This window comes from Passer domesticus, chromosome 16 (genome assembly GCF_036417665.1).
Source record: "Passer domesticus isolate bPasDom1 chromosome 16, bPasDom1.hap1, whole genome shotgun sequence".
NCBI classification, from domain to species: Eukaryota; Metazoa; Chordata; class Aves; order Passeriformes; family Passeridae; genus Passer; species Passer domesticus.
The window spans coordinates 4679541-4700109 of record NC_087489.1 but is presented as its reverse complement, the minus strand read 5'-3'; the positions used below and the strand labels follow the sequence as shown (position 1 = coordinate 4700109).

The 20569-nt window shown below is 50.6% G+C and overlaps 1 protein-coding gene across 1 annotated transcript; it reads left to right on the top strand.

Moving 5' to 3' along the window:
* Positions 1-1462: 1462 nt before the first annotated feature.
* Positions 1463-20512, top strand: SGK2 (serum/glucocorticoid regulated kinase 2). The gene is given in 16 exon segments (XM_064391580.1): positions 1463-1588; positions 1590-1832; positions 5569-5722; positions 10903-10972; positions 12152-12209; positions 12654-12703; positions 13276-13333; positions 13919-14002; positions 14308-14439; positions 15268-15380; positions 15860-15896; positions 16446-16532; positions 17796-17891; positions 18162-18317; positions 18680-18769; positions 18977-20512. Coding segments are annotated over 16 exon segments (1695 nt in total). The 5' UTR covers positions 1463-1477; the 3' UTR covers positions 19133-20512.
* The last annotated feature ends 57 nt before the right edge of the window (positions 20513-20569 follow it).

Here is a 20569-nt window from a genome sequence, read left to right as displayed (position 1 = left end):
GTGCGGCTCCCGGGGGTCACAGGGCAGCGTCTGCCCCGCTGCACTTTTCAGCTGTGGCGAGGCCAGCGATTTCCCAGCGAGCCCCAAAGCGCTTTGTCTCGCTGTCAGCTCTGCTCGGCGCTTCCCTCCGCGCTCCTGCCGGGAGCCGGCGCTCCTGGTGGCTGCGCTTGGGAACGAGCCGGCCATAAGCAGAGGCTGTGTCCTCTAAACTTGTCCGTGGCTGGAGCGGACGTGGCTGTTGGTGCGACACTTGTGCCTTGGGCTGGGAGCACGGGCAGCCCCTCCAGCCCGTCGCACAGACATTTTGATGCTGTGGTGCCTGTGGCAGCCTTCGTGTGCCCAATGCTGCTGGACATGTGCAGCCCCGACAGCAAGGGACGCAGCAGAGTGAGGAAAATAATCCCAAAATAGCAGCAGGTTTAACTTGAACAAAGCAGAAATCTTCTGTAAACCCAGTGCGATGTCAGAGTCTGATCTGTGCCCCAAATGGTTTTTGTCTGTGCTTTGTAGCTTCTGGTCATATGCTGCAACAATCCTCTAAACCTTCTCACTCTGAAAACCAGAAAAACAAAGGCCCTCTCTGCACTACCAGGGAACGGATTTAGTTCTCTCTGTGTCTTTATAGTTCCTCAGACACAATGGGGACCTCTATTTGGGCTCGTTTCCTGAGACATGAGGGTAATACCAAATCTTTGCTGAGTGACACATCCACACAGTTGTTCCTCCCAAAGGGACCATCGGTGGGAGCTGGGGTGAGGTGAGGGCTGAGCCCACTCCTCCCTGTGTGCAGAGGGCAGGTATGGCTCTGCCTCCTCCCCACACATGGAGCCAGAAACCTTGCCTGTGGTGGCAGCTGGATATCTCGGCCTCATGCACTTTGGATACTCCATATCACATATTCCAGGCTATTGAAAATGCTTGTTTTGATGGTGGCAGCAATGTTCTCCATCAACTGGTTTTGTACATTTTTGGAGTTTGTTTTTCAGGTGAGGAGCTGGAGGCTTCACCAGTGACTCCACCAACACACTCGCCTGTCAGGCTCTTGTTTGGGCCCCCACACAGGGATGTGTGACCCCTGGTGCTGCGCTCCTGCAGGGGGGAAGCAAGAGGAATGGAGCAAACTGGGGAGAGCATGGAGGGCAGTAGATTTTGGCTCTAAGAGTGCTCCTCTGGGCTCAGTTCAGATGTGCCCATGGGTCCTCCTTGGATTCTCAGGTGGTTCTTCCTCTCTATGAGTGGCCCAGGATCCACAGAGCAGGTGACACACAGGGGGCAGAAGGGAGGTTGTAGGACTGTCACACCTGCACAGATCAGGCATGTAAAAATCCCTGGATTTCTTGCCCCTCAGTGCTGCCAGAAGGCAAGGCTCCCTCTCACCCAGCTCCTTCCTGTCTGCCAAGGTCTGTGGGTTGCTGGGGGATTGGCAACAGGTCCTGTCCACAGCCAGGAGGTCTTGCTGGAGTTTGGGAGGTGACCCATGCCTCATTACCTCTGCTGGGACCCAGCATGTGACCCAGCACAGCCTCCGGCAAACAGAGCACTTTGTTCTGACCCTTTGCACTTCCCTGCCAGCGAGCTGCCCTCTAATCCCCCCAAGGAGGGATTTTCCTCTCCCACCCCAGCTCCCTGTGCCTTGGTCCCCTCAGAGAGCGGTCCAGGGTAATAATTTACTGCCTGCCACAAGCCACTCCTTCGGACTTTTCCTTCGACCTTCAGACTGCATTGCCAAAATAAAAACAACGGGAGGGAGAGAGGCACAAGCTGCTTCCCACGGCGAGAGTGCGGCAGTGCCCGCCAGCCCTGCTGCTGGATCCCAGGAGCCCTGTCTGCAGGTAATGCCCCTTTGCTTTCTCTGGGAAGATTGAGACTTTCCCTTCTTTTAATGACTTCCTGAAGCCCTTCAGGAGCAGCAGAGGGTTTTGTGAAGGACTCGTTCCTTGCTGCAGGAACCTGGCTGGCCTGTGGAAGAGCTGCTCCCCAGGGCCAGCAGCTGGAAGTGGAGGGGGGTTGAGTCCCAGCAGTGGGGTTGTTTCCCAGATGTGGAGGAGTCCAGAGAGGAGATGAGCAGCCTCCTTGCTGCCCCCAAAACGAGCTGGGAAAATGTCTGGCATTAGCTGTGCCTCCCCCAGGAAACTTCCATCAAAGGAACTTCCATCACTCTGCTTATCCCTGCAGCCCCACATCAGCTGGGTGGGCTCCTGTGCACAGCACCCATGGCACTCCTGCTCTGGGTACTTTCAGGAGCTGGCAGATCAGCAGAGACCAGCTGTGTGTCCCCATGCTCCTGGGCCACCTGCACATGGAAAGGAGCCTTGGGCTCCACTGGGATTTGCAGGCAGCACCAGAAGGGTGAAGTTTACACCACAATTTTCAGGTTGTGTTGTTTCCTGTGTGGTCTCCTGGGCTCTGAGAATCTCTGAGGCTGGGCCTGGTGAAGCTCAGGGATGTCCAGCAGACTTCTAATGCCAGAGCATTCCCAAACCCCTCTCTGGCAGGACAGGGAGGGCTGTTCCTGCTCAGTTCCAGAGCCGGGGAACAGAGCTGGGCTTGGCAGATTTTAGGACAGCTCTGCAGCTCTGCTGCTCTTGCACAAGGGCTCACAGGTCTTTGCAGTGCCTTGAGCCCAGCTTGGACTGGGCTGCTCACTGGGGACAGTAGGTAGAACTCTGCTGGAGACAATCTCTGGCTGTGCCAGCTCCAGTTCTTCCCAGCATTTGCAAGTGGATGAAAAGGGTTGAAAACATGGATCCCACGCAGTGGAGCTGGAGCTGGCAGCCCTCAGGGGAGCCATTCCCAGGGACACTGCACCACAGCTGCTCCTGGTGAAGGCAGGGCTGTGCCAGCAGCCAGGGGCCTGGCTTTGGGCAGGGCAGCTCTCAGAGCCACTTCTGAGCTGCTGAGCCCTGCTCAGCCCAGCCAGGAACCAGCCTCTCTGCCCGTGTCCCCACCAGGGGAGCACATCTGGGGCTTGAGCTCGGGGTGGTGGCCCTGTGTCACACTGACCTGTGCTACAGGGGAAAAGAGAGATTCACCCCAAAAACCAGGGTTTGGGGTTTGGGGTTTTTTGGGTTTGTGGTTGTTTGTTGTAGTTTTCTTTTGTTTTTTTTTGTTTTGTTTTGTTTTGGTTTGGTTTGGTTTTTTTTTTTTTTTTTTTTTTTTTTTTTTTTTTTTTTTTTTTTTTTTTTTTTTTTAAGGCCTTCAAGCACAGGCTGTAATGTGTCCTGAAGTGCTGCTGGGAAGGAGAAGAGGGGACAGCAAGCAGCAAGGACAGTTGAGCCTTTTGCAAGGACAAGGTTGGGCAGGAAGGGTCACTTACAGTCAGACTGCTTCCAATGGTGTGTTATTTATTCACTGAGAGTGTGCCTACACTTGAAAAGCACTTGGGAGCAAAAAAAGTCCTAGCCACCTAATTTTAATGGCAATAACAACCTCAGGAATTGATTCTGCAGAAAAAGGAAAGTCTTTAGCAGATTTCAGTAAGATTCTGCCACACTCATATTTACATAAACAGAGACACAAAAAGTGGCAAAAATTGTTCAAACTCGCCTTAGCTGTCCTTTGGAATAAAAACTTGATACCCAGTGGCCTCTGCTTATCTCCTTTTTTCAAAACATGGAAAATATCCCAGCACTTATGTGAGATTCCTTGGCAAAATCAAAGGCCAAGCCTCAGGCAGAGTCCTGATTTTTGAAGCTGAAAGAAAAATGTTGAGGGAAAAAAAAAGAGAAATAATTTAAAGAGCTGCAATGGTCACCAATAATCTATTTATTCTTTCATGAATCTTCCTAAAAAGAACAAATAGCCTCTGAGCTTTTAAAAGAACATCCTATCCTATCCTATCCTATCCTATCCTATCCTATCCTATCCTATCCTATCCTATCCTATCCTATCCATCTTAGCTCTTACCCAGCAGAGATAACTGAGTAGCCAAATATTTTAGGTCGCCTTCCACTGCAGATCCATGGTCTCTTGCTTTGTGCTTTCTAAAGAAGTATTTGTTTTTAGCCTTATCTGGACTTTCCCTGCAATTCCAGTTGCTCAGGACTGTGTGGTTCCACTTCAGTGACACTTTTATGATTATGGTTATGGATATTGCTAGACAGGGAGATTAGGAATATCTTCCCCTGTAAAATAGCATATGGAATGTTGTAAAAGAGAGAGAGAGAGTACTTCTCTGTGTGTAGAGACAATGGGCTGGACCTGTTGTCCCCGCTGGATGTGTCCTGTCCTGGAGAAGCTGCAAACATGGCTTTGCTGGGATGGTCCTTCCTGGAGGGATCCAACCCAGCCACAGAAAGACCACACAGCCCTTGACCCTTTATAGGGCTTGGGGAGGAGAAAGGAAGGTTCCCTCCCTCGGGAGGAAAGAAGATGTTCCCAAGAATAGGTAATGTCTGGAGGCTCTGAGCTGTGCAAGTCCAGCTGAAAAAAATCCCTCTTAGTGGCCAGAGTTTGCTCCCCATGGTCTGGCCAGGTCCAGGCAGGAGGTGTGCACAGAAGGGGTTAAATTGCCTGAGATCTGCTCCTCACCTTTGAACTCAGGTCCAGCCAGAGGCTGTCCTGGCACAGATGTGTTCTCTGGAGGGCAGGGAAACAGCAGCCAGGCACAGAGGAGCAGCAGTGCTGGCAAAACCCAGCCCTGACATCAGCAGCTGCCCAGCTCCACCAGAATTGTTTAATTTTGTCCAGGAGTGTGTGAGTTCCGGGCAGGGGAATGGGCCAAGGTCAGTGCTGCTGTAAGGGGGCATGGTCACCCTGCTGGCACCTGCAGGGACACGTGCCTGTGTGATGTGTGTGCCCTAAGTGCTCCCACAGTCAGAAATCTCTTCAGGGTGGCACTGATGTGTCCTGCCATGGGCACTGGCCATGATGGGTGAGGGACAAGAGATGCCAGGGGCGGACTGGCTGTGGGCACACAGGACAGGGCAAGGGCAAAGCCTCACCTCTTACACATGGGGAGGGCAGGAGGCCCTGCTCATACCTACCAGTCCCATTCCTGTCATCATAGTGACAACTGCTCACCCTGGTCCCCTCTCCAGGGAGAGTCACAGGGCTCCCCACAGCCCTTTGCAGCTGCCCCAGGTGTCTGATGTTGAATTTCCAGGGAGGACCTGCCCTGCACTGGGGATTCACTGGCGGGCCATGTGTCCCTGTGCTTCCAGGGAATGTTTGCTCCCGTGCCAGGAGCCACCAGTGTCAGGGCAGTCACCCTGGGTACAGGTGGGGTGAACTGGTTTCAGCTCCTCAAAAGCCTCTAAACTCCATATCCTTTTCTGACAGCAGAAATACATGGTTTTACCAGGTTTTGGGTAAATTTCTTCTGTGTTACAAGAGCCAAACCTCTCAGATCTCTTGCATACCCTCTGTCTACCAGTCCCAAAGTGCTTTGTCACTGGGGTGATGGCAGAGACCCCCAGTGATCTCCATCTCCACCAGACTGGGTGGGTGCTGCCCAGACGAGGGTCAGGAGCTGTCCCAGTGTCCCAGAGCTGTGGCTGGCTGGCAGCAGCTAGTGCTGCACCCAAGGACTTGTTTCTACTCTCACTCCTGTGCCCTTCACCTTTGCAGACAGAGGAATATCTGTGTGCTCTGCTTCCCAAGGACGCCTGGAGCCAGCAGCTGAATTCCTGCCCCAGCTGCAAGGAGAGGAGATTATTTTGGCTGGCTTATGTTCTTATGGCCTGGATGGAGCCCTCTTCCACTGCCCTGGGCAAGACAAAAGGTAATGCTGCTGGGTGGCACGGTGCCACTGAGCCCTGGGCATGGTGAGGGCCTGGAGAAGGCTTCCCCGTGGTCTCCCACAAGTGCTGGGCTGCAGAGCCCTCCTGGTGGGCTCCAGCCAGGCTCAGTCTGCCCAGCAAGGGCTGCAGGGAGCCTGGTTCCCATGGAACACTCACAGAGGTGGCAGCTTTGCCTCGCACACCTGGCCCTGTGTGACACCCAGCACTGGAGGGTCAGTGATCCTCACCGAGGGGGTGGGGTGGACAAAACTTGACCCAACATCACTTTGTCCATCACTAGCTGTCATCAGATTAGGTGTTTTATGCATTTGAGCTGTTAAAATTTTCCCTACAGGATCCTCCTGCTTTGTCTTCTTTAGATAGAAAGTGGGTTTTAATTAAAGATAACTTTTTAAATGGAAATTAAAATCAAGTAGATTTTGTTGATAACACAGAGATTTTCATTAAAGAAACAAAAGCAGAAGGCACTGACTAGAAAATGTAAGTTAACTCATGAAATTATTCTGAAATTTGACCATTTCAGTGCAAGTGGAGGCAAAGCTGGAGAAAATAAAAACAATGGATATTCTTAAAAGATGTCAATGTTGATAGCTTGAGAATATTTGTTGAGCAAAAAATCAGGTTTTGACCTGAAAGAAGGTAATATTTCCAGCAAAATGCTGCTCCCCTCTCTCTTTACACACCAAACACATCAGATGTTCCTGATGATCTCCCCTGGTAGCTGCAGTCTGGGTGAGGGGCCCATCCCACAGTGGCCTGCCCTTCTGCTTCCCACAGGGAATGCTGCCACAGTCTGGCTTTTATCTCCTTGCACCCACCACTGAAATTGCTCCAGAAGCTGCTTTCCTGCTGCTGCAGCTGCATGCAGGGAGATTTTAATAGGAAACTACAATGGAAGCAAAAAGGGACTGTTTTATATTTAATGAAGAGAGAGAAGACATCAGCCCTTCTCCCAGGTCTCCTTTTGCTCAGAGCTCAGTCTCTGGTCTCTCAAATCTCCAGGCTCCCCATGTGTTTATGTTTGCAGTTAGTAGTGCTGCAAAGCACCAGCCTGGCTGCAGCCCTCCAGGGTCCCCAGGCCATTGTAAAAAGCAGTTTCTTCAGGGTTTGACCTGAACCAAATGCCAGTTTTGACCTTCCTCCAAACCACTGGACAGAGGAAGAATTTCCAGCTGACTTGTAAAAAATTATTCAGAACACCTGAGCTGCCTGCCAGGCTCTAATTTGCTTCTACACACCACCTGCATCTCTTCCTCCCCACCCAAAACTCTCCCTCCCACCTAAATTCTCACTCCTTGCATACAGCTAGCAGGTGTTTCTTCATCTTTTGCAGCTGGTCAGCTTTTCCTGCTCTTTTTAAAGTGCTGCAGTGAGGCACGAGCAGTAGCATTATCACTCTGAGGAGTTGGGGGTGGTTGTGTTTAAGGGCTAAATGAACTGCTGCAGGAAAAAAAGCTCTTCCCCTCTGGGTTTTAGGAGGGAGCTTTGGGCTCCTGGCCTGACAGGGCAGGCAGAGAGGGGTGGCACAGGGATGGGGAGTGTGGGGAATGAGAGGTCTCTGTGCTCAGTGGTTGTGGATTGCTTCCCATGCTTCAGGCCTCAGCCTCTGGGGGATGTGCTCCCGGGTATGTTTGATGACTTGTTTTCATTGAATTATTTTTCTGCGAAGTGCTTCAAGCTATAGCCACCTGCTGTTGTCTTTAAGTTCTGCATGTAGCTTTTCTCTAAAATTTTGAGGGTTTGAGCCAGGGCTGCTTGGCTGGACTCCTGCTCTGTTTTGCAGTGTCCCTGGGGTGTAGGGAACAGGATCTGCAGGAGAAAATTGGACAAGCCAAGAGGTCTCCAGAGACTCTCTAAGAAAGCTTTCTGAAATGCAGAAGTTCTTCAAAGTCTTTCCTAACCTCTTCCTGGACTTGCTGTAGTGTCTCAATGGGGATGAAAGTGGAGTTCAGTACTAGCTTGCAGCTATCTCTTAGATCTGTAGCAGGGGAAAACTCGAGCCTCTTTTTCTCTCCTCAGTAGAAGCACGTGTTTGCAGGAATCCTCCCTCCCTGCTCCTCTCTGAGCTGAAACTGGGGCATCTCCCCCTGAAGCTGAGAGCAGCCCCTGTGCTGGGTGAAACCTGTGGGCTGCTTTTGATGTCCTTTCCTCACCCCTGCCCCTCCAAACCCTGAGCTTCCTCCACCACATCACCTGCTGTCCCAGCTCTCCGGGCCTCTCCAGGCTGGCAGGCAGCCCTTCCCAGAGCAGGAGGGGACGAGGGACTGGCTCGGAGGGGTTTGCAATGTAGGTTAGGCAGGGAAGGCTGCCGAGAGCGGTGACATCAGGGAGGAGTTGGGAGCAGCCCGCAGATGACGAGTCTGTGAGGTTGTGTCTCCGTGCGAGGTACGCCTTGCATTAGTAATGTGTTTGTAGCAAATAACGCTGGGCTGGCATGGGAATGTGGGTCACCACTGCCAGAGCCGTGCGAGGAACAGGGAGCTGCTCGTGCTGTGCTGGGAAGCAAACGTATGTTACTGAGGGGTGTGTGCTGGGGGGAGATTTAGCTGCAGGAACTGCTCCAACTTGGAAGTAGCAGCTTTCTGTTGTGTGAGCGGGTGCTTCCTGCCTGGGGGTGCCTGTGGCTGGGAGTTGGGGTGAAATGGTGTTTGAGGAGGGGGGAGTGGGGTGCAGGGGTCTGTGTTCGTGCTGTGTGATAGTCCTGTGATATTGGGACACTCCTGGACTTGCTTGTCAATGCTCTCTGTGGCCCTGGCTGTGCCTGGAGCATCCGAGCAGGCATGAGGAGGGATGCAGCCGGGCATGGATAACCAAGGATTCCAGCGTATCTTCGTGACCTATTTCTGGTTCTGTTGTTCAGTGTGTGTGCTCAGGAAATCTTTCTGCTTTAGGGGGGTAGGGTTTGTTAGTGATAAGGAAAAGCCTGCTTGACTGCTTGTGAGATTTAAACCACAAACTAACCTGGTTTGGAAGGTGGATTTGGGCTGGGGAAGGTGGCTCTGAACCTGAATAGGAAGTGGTGGTGTGGGGATATACACATCCTACAAATGGGTACGGTACTTCAGTGCCAGAGACTTTAACCTTGGAGCAAGTCCCTTTAAAGAAAAAGCTGTGTTGGAAAAGGCTGCCCTTGGTCAGCAGGGACTTGTTGAGTGGCTTCACTTCCAGCAAAGAGGCACTGGAGCAGAACAGGGCTGGTGGAGGGAGGCATGAATGGGCTGCCAGGCTGGAAGGAGCTCCTGCCTAGCTGCAAGTTGCTGAAACAGGCTTGTCCAAGCCCCTTGGAGTGAGTCAGGAACTTGTCCCGCATCCTGTAAATACCTCCAAGACACATGGATGTGTTTCCATGGCTTGCCCATGTGCTCTCCAAGATGCCCAAGCTGTGATATCTCCGTCTGTGCCTGAGTCATTATTTCCCCAGAGTCTGGGACCAGAACAGTGGCAGCAAGGTGGCCCTGAGGCCAAACCCAAGCTTGTGGGGCATCAGATTTGGAGGAAATGGGCTGTACCACCTGATGGAGCTGCAGGCAGCGAGCAGGAGTGAGGTGTTAGGTTGGGTTGCTCTGGCCAGAGGCTCCTGAGCAGGGGTGGGAACCTTCACTCCTCTCCCTACTGCTGCCATGTGCAGCTTGGGGCATGCCCACACCCACCTGTGTGCCCTGTGGCAGCCTCCTGCCAGGCCTGGATCCTTCAGGGAGTGTTGTCTGCTCAGAGACAGCAGCAGTGGTGTCCCTCTGCTGTGGCCATGGATCTGCCCAGCCTGTCCAGCAGCCTGTGAGCAGACACAGCCCTGAGGCAGGTGTTGGGTGACCTTCAGCAGACCTGGGAGAGCCAGGCTGTCAGGGAAAGGACTATGCCCAGAGGGAGGAGATGGGGCTTGATCTGTCTGGGTGCTGCCTGCATGCTGTCCCTGCTGGTGGCTGCCAGCTGGGACAGGATCTTGGACTTGCAGGGCAAAGTATGGACAAGGTCAGGGGCTCAGACCAGCCTGATGTTGTAAGTTCTGTCTCTGCATGGTTTGTGGGCTTTGCTTTAAATTCCCTTTGCTTTTCTTATTCATTCAGAAACTCTAACCTCATAGCTTAGTTTTTTGGCTGTTCATCAGAGCTGCCCCCAAATCCCAGATCTGCTGGTGGGGCCAGCTCAGGGGCTCTCAGGAGTTCCAGGATTCCCTGCCTGGCAAATCCAAAGATCCATGCAGGAAGGGCACTGTTATGGGCTTGTTTGCCTCAAAACTCATTGTCCTACAAAACCCTTGCCCAGGGAGATGGGCTCTGGCAGTTGGTGCTGCACATTCTGTGGTCTGTAGAAGAGCTATTCCAGGATGACAGCTTGCTTGTGTCTACAAAGCCCCTTCTTTTTAGATGGAAAAGGAAAGACAAATTTCTGTGAATGTTTTGATTCTGGCTTTCCCTTCAGTGGCAGAACTGAGGAGTAAAACTGAGTCTTGAAATAATTTTGCTATTTACTCCTAAGCAAAACAAGGAACTCCTCTGTACAGGCTGCACTCCTTGGACTTCCCTCTGCCTCAGCCTGTGCAGCAGGGAGCAGGCTCAGGGCTTCCTCTCTGTGAAGGGAGAGGTGATGATGATGATGAGTGGTGGCAACAGCCTGCACAGCTGAGCAGCAGAGATGCTCCATGGTGGGAATCCCAGCTTCTGGCACTGGCTATGTGTCCTTGGGCGAGTCACTGCTGTGATGTGTGTGTGCTGGCTTACCTCCTGCAGGGCCTGAAAGGTTTCATTCACGTCCCTAATTACTCGCAGAGCCCTGAATGGAAGGGACAGGGGATGTGCCAAGTGTGTGACGTATCCCAGTACAACCTCATCCTTGTAAGCACTCTCCTTGTCCCCACTGGGGACACAGGGGTGGCTCAGAAAGGCTTGACAGTGGTGCTTTACCCTGAGTCCCCTTGGCCACCAGAGAGCCAGTGTTTTGTGGCACTCATCCCTGTCCTGTGAGCTATTGAGGGCTCCTGGTGAGGCTGGGAGGGAAGATGTCCTGGTTCCTATAATTTCCTGGTTATTTTGGTATGTGAGTGGAAGGGGGAGGAGGGCGGCTGTGGAGAGAAGAGCAAGGTCAGTGAAGAACAAATGTGCCTCTGTGCACTTGTGATCACGCTGCCAGCTAATCGGCTTCGGTGCTCCAACTTTGCTCACAGAACTCATCAAGCACGGCCGGGAGAGGATAGAACAAACCATCAAGGCCTCTGGCTCCAGGCTCTGCTCATAGTGAGTATGAACCCTCCCAGTGGGATGGGAGCCCTTTAACAGCTCGGCTGATAACCCCTGTGCTGGCTGGCTGGTGGATGGAGCTGGCTGGCACCGGGCAGATGTGGGCAGTCCCTGACACAGCTGCCAGCATCCACTGCTGCCCGGCAGCTCCTGCCATGCCCAGCCTGGCTGTGCAGGAGGGGTTTCTTTGGGATGGCTGGGGGTCTGTTCCTGGTGGTGTGTGGGGGCAGAGAGTGGCAGCACCCACAGGTGAGATGTGGGGAGGCTGGTGGGGTCTTTGAGCCCCCTTTTTGGGAGGGGTGGGGCAGAGGGTGGCTGTGGGGATGAGAACCTTCAGAGCCTGAATGTAGTGTGGTGGGGCTGAGGGGGGGGTCTAAGCTCTCTGGGGCAGGGGAGAAGGGAGCAGAGTTGTTTTGTTCATGTTATCCTCTTAATTCTGGTTTTGCAAAGAGCATAAATGTACCCTTAAAACCAAAGGGAGGAATCCCTGAGGCAAGGCTCCCCCATCCCCAGTGATGCCCAGGCAGGATGGATCTGAACCAATGAGTGTTAAAGTCTGGCTTCTCCAGCCCCAGCAAAAGCTGCACCAGGCAGACAAGGGATCTTTAATGCCTCTGCTCACCAAGCCTTCCTGGCTGCCATGGCAGCTCCTCTTCCTTGCAATGTCAACATCCCTGGGCTGCCCTGGTCTGACCTGGCCTGGGGAGTGGCCTCTGGCTGCTGCCAGCCCCCTGGACCGTGGTGCCTGGACCTAGCTGGACTCTCCTGGCTGCCCTGTGGGGATACTCACTGGGCTGCAGCATCCCTGTGCACTGGGGAGGGGGCTGCATCTCTGCCAGGAGAGCTGTGACTTCACCTGGCCTGGTGCTGTGCTGCTGCTGATCCTCATGTGCTTGTGCAGCTTCTGTTATTGTGAGTCAGGGGCCAATATTAGATAAGCTTGTGCAGCCAGGAGCCCTGATTCCCTATTCTCCTGACAGCACACACCATTCCCTGCCTCCCCAGAGTGCTGCCCATCCTTTGGGGGCAGCAGTGCTGGGGAGCTCAGCTGAGCCCTCCTATGATGGAAGGGGTGCACACACTGGGGCTTGCACTACTCCCCAGCAAGTTAATGGTGTGAAGCTGTTTCTCTCTCGGATTTTGTACTCAACACTGACTTCCTCTTCTTTTCCCAAGTGCTGAGCGAGTTGTTTTTTTAATGGATCGTTCCCGGAGCCCAGACAAAAGCACCCAGGTGAGATCATGGCTCTGATCAAGCAAATCCTCACCTTTGGGACAAAGGGGGCTGGTGCCTTTAGATGAGAAACAAGAAGAGATCCTGTGTTAGCCAGATGGGAGTCTTGCTGCTGCCCTGTCCTGGGCGTGATGCTGGGTGGGGAAAAACAGCAGGGAGGCCCTTTTGGACAAGGCATGATGTTCCCAGAGTCGGGACAGTAAGGTTCCTAGGGAACAGGAAGACCACGTGTGTGTGTACGTATCCCCTTGTCTTTGGGAAGAGAGAGGCTGCAGCTTTATGGTGCTGGATGTGCATAATGCCATCTAAAGAGACCTTAAATGTTTGCTGAAGTATCCACTGCTTGTTTATCAATGGCTCTGTGTGAGGGTTGCTGTGTTGAGGAAGGGAAAACCCAGCCTGCAGCATAGTCCTTGTGACTAAAATTCTTGTTACCTTCTCTAGGCTTCAACTCCAACTGAAAACATCAACCTTGGACCTTCTGCTAACCCCAAGTAAGCTCCCTGCAAAGCCAGGTAGGGAGTGGAGTGTGAAGAGACTTGGTAGGGGGATGCAGATGGTCCCTATGTGTCACAGGGTGGTGTCTGCAGGAGTCTGGACAATTACATTTCTTTAACATCATATGTGCCACCAATGCACCAGCTTCCAAGACTAAGCTGGAGCTGGTACTCACTAAAATCATCCTTTCCTGGCCACATCTGTAGCCCCTTGTCCCTTTTCTTTTGAGAGGTAGTAAGGGAAGGTCTTCCTTGTCGCTGCTGGCTTCCTGGCTATTTCTCTAGAAACAGGGATAAACTGTATCCCCTGTGAGGGCATCACTCAGTCCTTACAGGAGCTGTCACAGCTGCTGCCTTCAGCCCCTGGCTGCTGAGGGGTTCTTGTGCCCTGCAGGGTGCACTGACACACACAGTGTGAATCCTGAGCAGGACGAGGGTCACCCACCAGCGCCCTTTAATCCCTTCCACAAACACTCGTTTTTCCAAGCAGGAACTCTGCTTTGATGGTGGTGTTACTGTTGCGTGTTTCTCTCCCAGAAACATTAACTTGTTTCATTCTTGCCCAACAGTGCCAAGCCAACAGACTTTGACTTCCTGAAGGTTATTGGCAAAGGAAGCTTTGGCAAAGTAAGTGGGCTTGTGCAGGTGGGCTGTAGCTGTTTGGAGGCAGCTTGGCAGGAAAATGTGTTGCTGAAGGAGTTTCTGGCTGTGTCCTTTGCTTGCACCTCTCCTGAGGTGTTTGGCCTGACTGGGACTGAGATTAAATAAAACCTGAGACACTGTTATTAATAGTCCATTCTAACTTTAAGGTACTTCACCCTCTCTAAGGACTGAAGAGTGAGGAGTTTTATGCTCAGGGTGGTGGTGGTAAAGAGCACTGCTTGAATCAAAATAAGTTTCAGACTTGTTCAGCAAAAATCTCCAGAGAAACCTGGAGACAGGCAGGATTCACTGTAAATGGGACTGGCCCCAAATGCCCCAAAACTATTTCCTATTGGATGTCTAGGGGATATATGTGGAGATATTGAGTGCTTTTCTTCTGGCAATGAAAAAGTGCCGGGAATTGAGAGGGCTGGAGTTTGGTCTTTAAAACCCTGCAGCTGGCCCTCTGAAGGAGTTTTCTGTGTATAATCACTCACGAGAGTGTTGAGCTAATGAGGACACACTGACCAAGGTGAGACAGACAGCTGTGACCAGCACCTTCTGTTGCAGGTTCTCCTGGCCAAACGCAAGTGTGACGGGACTTTCTATGCAGTGAAAGTCTTGCACAAGAAAACCATCCTAAAGAAAAAGGAGGTATGTCTGCTCTCCTGGGCTCTTCTGGAAATTGTGGTTGGTGTATGGGCTCTCTGGGTAATGCAATTGGGGTACCTGGCATTCAGGCAGGCAGTTCACATGTTAAACATGGATTTGTTGTGCCATGAGAACAAAGAACAGAGATTAATTAGGTCAGATAGGAGGGAGTGGTTCTCTTTTTGGGGCTGGAAATGACCCTCGAGGGCTCCCAGCTTCCACCTGCTTTGAAAACAGCAGTGAGCCCTTAGGGCAGGCTGGGCTGGATCCTTGCCTGAATCATTAATGCTTTGTCTACTTTTTGATAGCAAAACCACATCATGGCAGAACGCAACGTGCTCTTGAAAAATGTCAAGCACCCCTTCCTTGTGGGACTCCACTACTCCTTCCAGACCTCAGAGAAGCTTTACTTTGTGCTGGACTATGTAAATGGAGGAGAGGTGAGTGCACTTCCAGGCTTTGTTTTAGTCCTTTTTGGTCCTCCACAAGCATGCTGCCTTATTTAAAATTATTTCTTGTCAGAAGATAATGATGTTGAGGGATAATGTTGTTTTGACTGCTGGCAAGGAGCTGCCAGGAATACCTGGCAGGATACCTCACCTGTAAATTGAGTCAGGGTCTTGCTGGCTATGACCTGAGTCAGATAATTTCCAAAGTAAAGATTCTGAGAAAAGCGGGGGCATTTTAAAATTCTGTGGAGAATGTGGGAAATACTGGCATTGGTGAGGTTCAGGGAAACCCCCTTGTTGGCCAGCTCTGGATCCATGTCTAGTGCTTAGGGGTGATGCCATTGCAACTTTCTAGACTCTTTCTGTCCTGTAGAAGTGTACTTTACTCAGATGTCTTTCTGTGCCATCTGAAAGTGGCTGGGAGATGCTGTTAAGGTGGATATCTTGCCCAATTGAGTTAATGCTGGGGACCTTTTCATGTTCAGCTCTCTGCATGTATCACTTCTCATGGCCATACTACTACCACTGTAATCAGCCTGTGGGTTGTAGTAAGCTAGGAGCTTAACCAGGTCAGCAGATGATTGGTGGGGGGGAGGTGAGAATTCTCCCCAATTAATTTTTGTGAATGATGAGGAGAAATGAAACAATTTTAAGAAAGATGTTTGGATTGTTTAAATTCACTTGGCTTGGGCTTTTTCCATGCTATTAATGTGCTACCTGCTGCAAATCACTTTTCAATTATGTAGCTTGCTTTCAGCCTTGCTCCAGATTAGCCTTCATTTATCTGGAGACATGATCAACCCTCTCACCCTCCCGTAGCTCTTCTTCCACTTGCAAAGGGAGCGCTGTTTCCGTGAGCCCCGGGCCCGTTTCTACGCTGCAGAAGTGGCCAGTGCCATTGGGTACCTGCATTCCCTAAACATCATCTACAGGTAAGGCAGGGGCACCAGGCCTGCCCAGGCAGGGGCTGCAGTGTTGGGGGGGAAAGGGATTCACTGGGGAAGTGAAATGCAGGACTGGAGTAGCTGAAGAATTTCCTACCCTAGACAAGGCTGTGCTGCTGGCACTTCACCCTGCAAGACCTGATGGGTAATAAACCATTCTTTCCCCTTCCCAGAATCAGTCTGAGGGTATTAAGTTAAAAGACATAAAATAAACCTGGCTCAATAAGTAAGAAATCATCTCTCAGTAACAATTTATGCATGGAAAAGCAGGCTAACACCTGATCCTGTGTGAAATGAGCCTATTTATGTTTGCATGTATTTGTACTGATGGGAGTCTGCAATTTGGGAAGATCTTGGTGATCTGCATTGGGAGGCATTGTTAGCTCTTGTTCTTAACTGAAGCAGTTTCAGATCCATGTTTTCTAAATATCTGGCCAAATCTGCTCAAACAGCACTTTGTCTTGCAGGGATTTAAAGCCTGAGAACATCCTCCTGGATTGCCAGGTATATTCACAGCTTGGGCTGTTTTCCTGCTGGCTTTAAAAACATCAGGACCACAAGCAGAGGGCAGTGGCTTTGCAAGCTGGACTATAGCTGATGGCATGGCATGGATTTTGTCTGTCTGCCCCACTGCACTGCTGTGCAGATCCTGGAGGCATCAGTGGGCTTGCCCTCTGAAGAACTGCATGGTTTTGGGGCTCATTCCCAGAAGCTGGGACCTGACCTGTGGGTGGGGGTGAAGAGCAGTTCACTGCTTCAGCTCTGGTGGTGACTGTTACATAAACTGGGATAAAGCAGCAGAAAATCACAGCAGTGCTGGAGCTCCTAATGGCTATCTAGCTGTAGAAAAATAAAAAATAAGAAACTGAGACTGTATATTTTTTCTACAAGCTCCAATACCTGTACTATAGGATGATCATAATGGGAGGGAGGTGAGGAAGATGAGCAGTGGGAACCAACCCCCACATGAGATGTAATGTATAGGCAAATACTTGGAAGTCCTGTCTCCTCTCCACAAAGCGTGGGACAAGCTAAAGTTTCTCTTTTCTTTAGGGACACATAGTATTGACAGACTTTGGACTCTGCAAAGAAGGAATGGAGCAAGAGGAGACAACTTCTACCTTTTGTGGCACTCCTGAGGTACTGCATGTTCTGGGGCTTTGCTGAGACCTGGGGGCTGGAAACCTTCAGGCACTTGATGCTCTTGCTCTTGGGCTTATGTGACACCTCAAAAAATTATGGGCTCTCTGAAGTTGTCAGCCTGAAGCTGGAGTTCAGATAAGGCCTTCCCTACCCAGCAGACAGCTACCTGTAACAACACAGCAATTTTGGAGTATGAACGAGCTATTGGGGCAGGAGTTCCTGCACTTGGAAATGGCCAGGCTTGTGAAAATAGCTGGGGAGGTGGAGAAAACCTTGTCCTTGGGAGCAGGATGTTTACCTGCTCTGGGACCCCAGCAGTGCAGAACAAGGAGCCTGCTGGTACTGGCATGCACAGGACCTTGCTGTGCTCTCTTGTGTGTCCTTGGTGCACGCAGGAGCTGCACAATGCCCTGTGCAGAGGAGGGGACCAGGCTCCCCCTTGGAATGCAAACACTGCTCAGAGGGGAGGAAATGCCTTTCCTCCAGTGCACTCCAACTGGTTTTCGTGAAAACCTATTTCGTCTGACTTCTTGGAGGCTTTTTTGCCTGCTTCTTACTGAGCCTGGGGATTTTGGTAGCACTTCAGCCTAGGTAATTTACCTGTACTGCTGCTTTCCCCAGGCAGCTTGGCAAAGGGTCTGTAAGCATGACACCTTTCAGCATTCAAACTCAACAGAAGTGGGCAAAAATTTCTCCCCTTTTTCAGTGTGGTTTCAGTTATGCAATAGCACAGCATGAACCAAGCAGGAATGTTCGAGCTTTGTTTTCTAGTTTTGGTGTGTGTTGGTCTTTTCCTGTTCTAGACAGAGCCGGATAGTACACAGAGGTAATTCTGTGGGAAACTGTTCTGCAGACTGCTCAGTTTCTTGCCTGCTGCGCCTCGATGGTGGCTCTTGGTAGTTTTGCTGGTTTGGACAGACTTACTGGAGCTGAAAACTGCAGCTTTTTCAAAAATACAGGAGTTTTTTAGAGGTGTGATGTCTCATAGTGGGACAGGATTGCTGGCTGAATTGTGGCAGGTACACAAATGGAGAAGTCCTCTCAAGGAAAAGAATGTCCTGTAGCCTGCAAGAACACTTTGAGGGCTTTGGAAGGTGTCTCTCATCCCCATTGCTCCAAAGCAGGTGGAGAATTTATTAGATAATACTAGGAAAAGCATCTGTTTATTCTTAATGCATTTTCTCAACTTGAGCTGCAGCCAGGTTTGGGCAAAGCCTTTCCTTTACAATTTGACTCCAATATTTCCTTCTGACTTCCCAGTATCTGGCTCCTGAGGTGCTGAAGAAGCAGCCCTATGACAGGACAGTGGACTGGTGGTGCCTAGGAGCTGTCCTCTATGAAATGCTCTTTGGACTGGTAAGTTTGGAAATGGGCTGGTTCACTTCACATAGCGGAATTTGATTTGCAAAAGCTGTGGTGTGAGCCTGGTCTGGTATTCATGAGGTACTTGATAGACAACTAAATCCTGAATTAACGATCTGGTCCAGTCCTACCACTGCCCTTTTGAGCAGAAGTGTGGCAGGTTTCCCTCATCTAGCCACTGCAGGACTCATTTTGACCTGCAGTGTGTGGCTCCTTCTGGTAGCTCGTGTTTTACCTGGCTGCTTCTCCTCTCTTTCAAATTAGCCTCCTTTTTACAGCCGGGATGTGTCTCAGATGTATGACAACATTCTGCACAAGCCACTGCAGATCCAAGGAACCAAGACTGTGGCAGCTTGTGACATCCTTCAAGGACTTCTCCACAAGGACCAGAAGAGGAGGCTGGGTGCCAAAACAGACTTTGTAGGTGGCCTTCACTATGAGCAGGAGGGAGACGGATGGGGAAATCTTTATTCTGAGCATTTCTTTCATAACAGCTCTGCCTTGGAAAAACACTCCCACACAGTCTGTCCCTTCAGCCTCCTACAAGGGACACATGGGGTTGACTTGGATTTCCAAAGGGAGAGGGGAGTGGCCAGCTAAGGACACCAGTGTGTGATGGGTCATTTCCCTTCGGGGGATTCCTGAACCAGGACCCTCCTGCATTAAGGATTTGTGGATTTGAGTATGAGGGAACTTCCAATCAACCACTTAAAGCTGTGAGATCAGGTGCTGGAAAATGAGTGTGGCAGAAAATTGATTTTTCCTTCCTGCTTTCTGTACAGCTTGAGATAAAGAGCCACGTATTCTTCAGCCCAATAAACTGGGATGATTTATATCACAAGAGGATTACCCCACCATTCAACCCCAATGTGGTAAGTGGGTAATCCTGCCTGTTTTACAGACAGGATCCACTCCAAATATCTCCTGCTGATGCTGAGGGTTCTGAGGTGTGGGTTGGGACCTGCAGATGCAGTAGTGACTGCCTCTTTGGAAGAGCAGCTGTGTTGGGCTGTGTGAACACAAGGGTCTGGTTTGGGTCTGCTCCCTCGATGATTGCGTGTCTCTGCTCCTTGGCTTAGGCTGGCCCAGCTGATCTGCGACACTTTGATCCCGAGTTCACCCAGGAAGCCATCTCTGCCTCCATCACCCGCACGCCTGACCTCGCAGCCAGCAGCTCCAGTGCCTCGGACGCATTTTTAGGATTTTCATATGCACCAACTGAAGAGGACATTTAAGTTTTACAAAGGCTTGGTCAAGCCATATTTTAAATGAATGGGGTTTATAGGTTTTTTGGGTTTTTTGGTTTTGGTATTTTTTTTTCCCTTTTGAGAGGTTTGGTACTGTCCTTTGCTCATGGTTTAAGGAAATTGGCACTAACACACTAACTGGCTGGGATTGAACAGAGCTCTTAATTTTTGCTGTTTGGTGGATTTTCTCCCTAAATGAATGTTTGCCTCCCAGGGAAAGTGGGACACGGACTATGGTTCTCCCAGAGTGTCTTGTTCTCCTTGGCAGAGTTGTATTCACTCTGTGGCTATATTTATGGTTGAGGTATCTATCATCATTCACATCAACAGCCATGTCCCTGGAACTGGACACGTTTATTTTACTTTTTTTTTTTTGTGGACCTATGCTCAGCTATGTCCAATATCCTTCTCAAAGCCCTCAACAGAAAAGGAAACTCCTCACACCACCATGAACAGTGACTTCCTTCCTTTACATGAACTTTGTCACTCAAGCTGCTCATCCTGGGCTGAGTGAAAAACTGTTCATCACTTATTGCTGCAAAGGCAGCTGCAGATATGTAAGTCCTGAACTGCACTGTGGCCTTTCACACCGGTCTGATCCTCCTCAAAGTGAGTGGATTATCTTTCTGGCCCAGGATTGGGATGCTACTGAAGCAACAACGAGGCTGTGATGGAGAAGACAATGTGTGGGAGGAAAATCCCAGATCAAGGGGGGGGTGGGAAGAGAGGCTGAATTGCTTGGAAAAATAAAAATAACTTTATAGCTGAACTCTGGCTGGGGGTGAGGGCTGCTTTCACAGCATGTGCTTGACTTGCCCCAGGCACACCAACACTACTGTGATGAGCACAGGGCAGTGAACAACGAGTGGTGGCCATGCTCCAGCACTCACCTGAAAATGCCCATCACTCATGTGGAACAGTTATTTATTCTGCCTTAATTTAAAAGCTGGTGTATTAATTGAATGTCACTTCCCTTTTTTTTTTTTTTAAGCTGTTCTGTGCTGTTGCTGTGGGGAGGAGAGGGGGCTCAGAGCAACACAGGGATAAGCAAGGGGCTTTCTAAAAGTTGTGTGATGCTCGTGCTGTGGGGAACCTTGTGCTGGTACCATTGTGTGTTTTGATTTTTTTTTTTTTTTTTTATCAGGCTCTATCTTGTATATGCTGAAGTCATTGGAAATATGACATGGTTTATATTAAAGTTGCAAACACTCATGTGCATCTCTGGGTGTTCTGGACAAGAGGGAAGGAGGCTGTTTGCCTTGTGCTGGGCCCGAGAGCACAGGGCTGCAGGTGGAAAGTCACCAATGCTGCTGGGTTTAAATTAAAGAGGAATTCCATAATTTAAGCACATACAGAATCATGTAAGGGTTGAGGATCTTAAAGGCCAGAGGCAGGGATACCTTCTACTCTCCCAGGCTGCTCCAA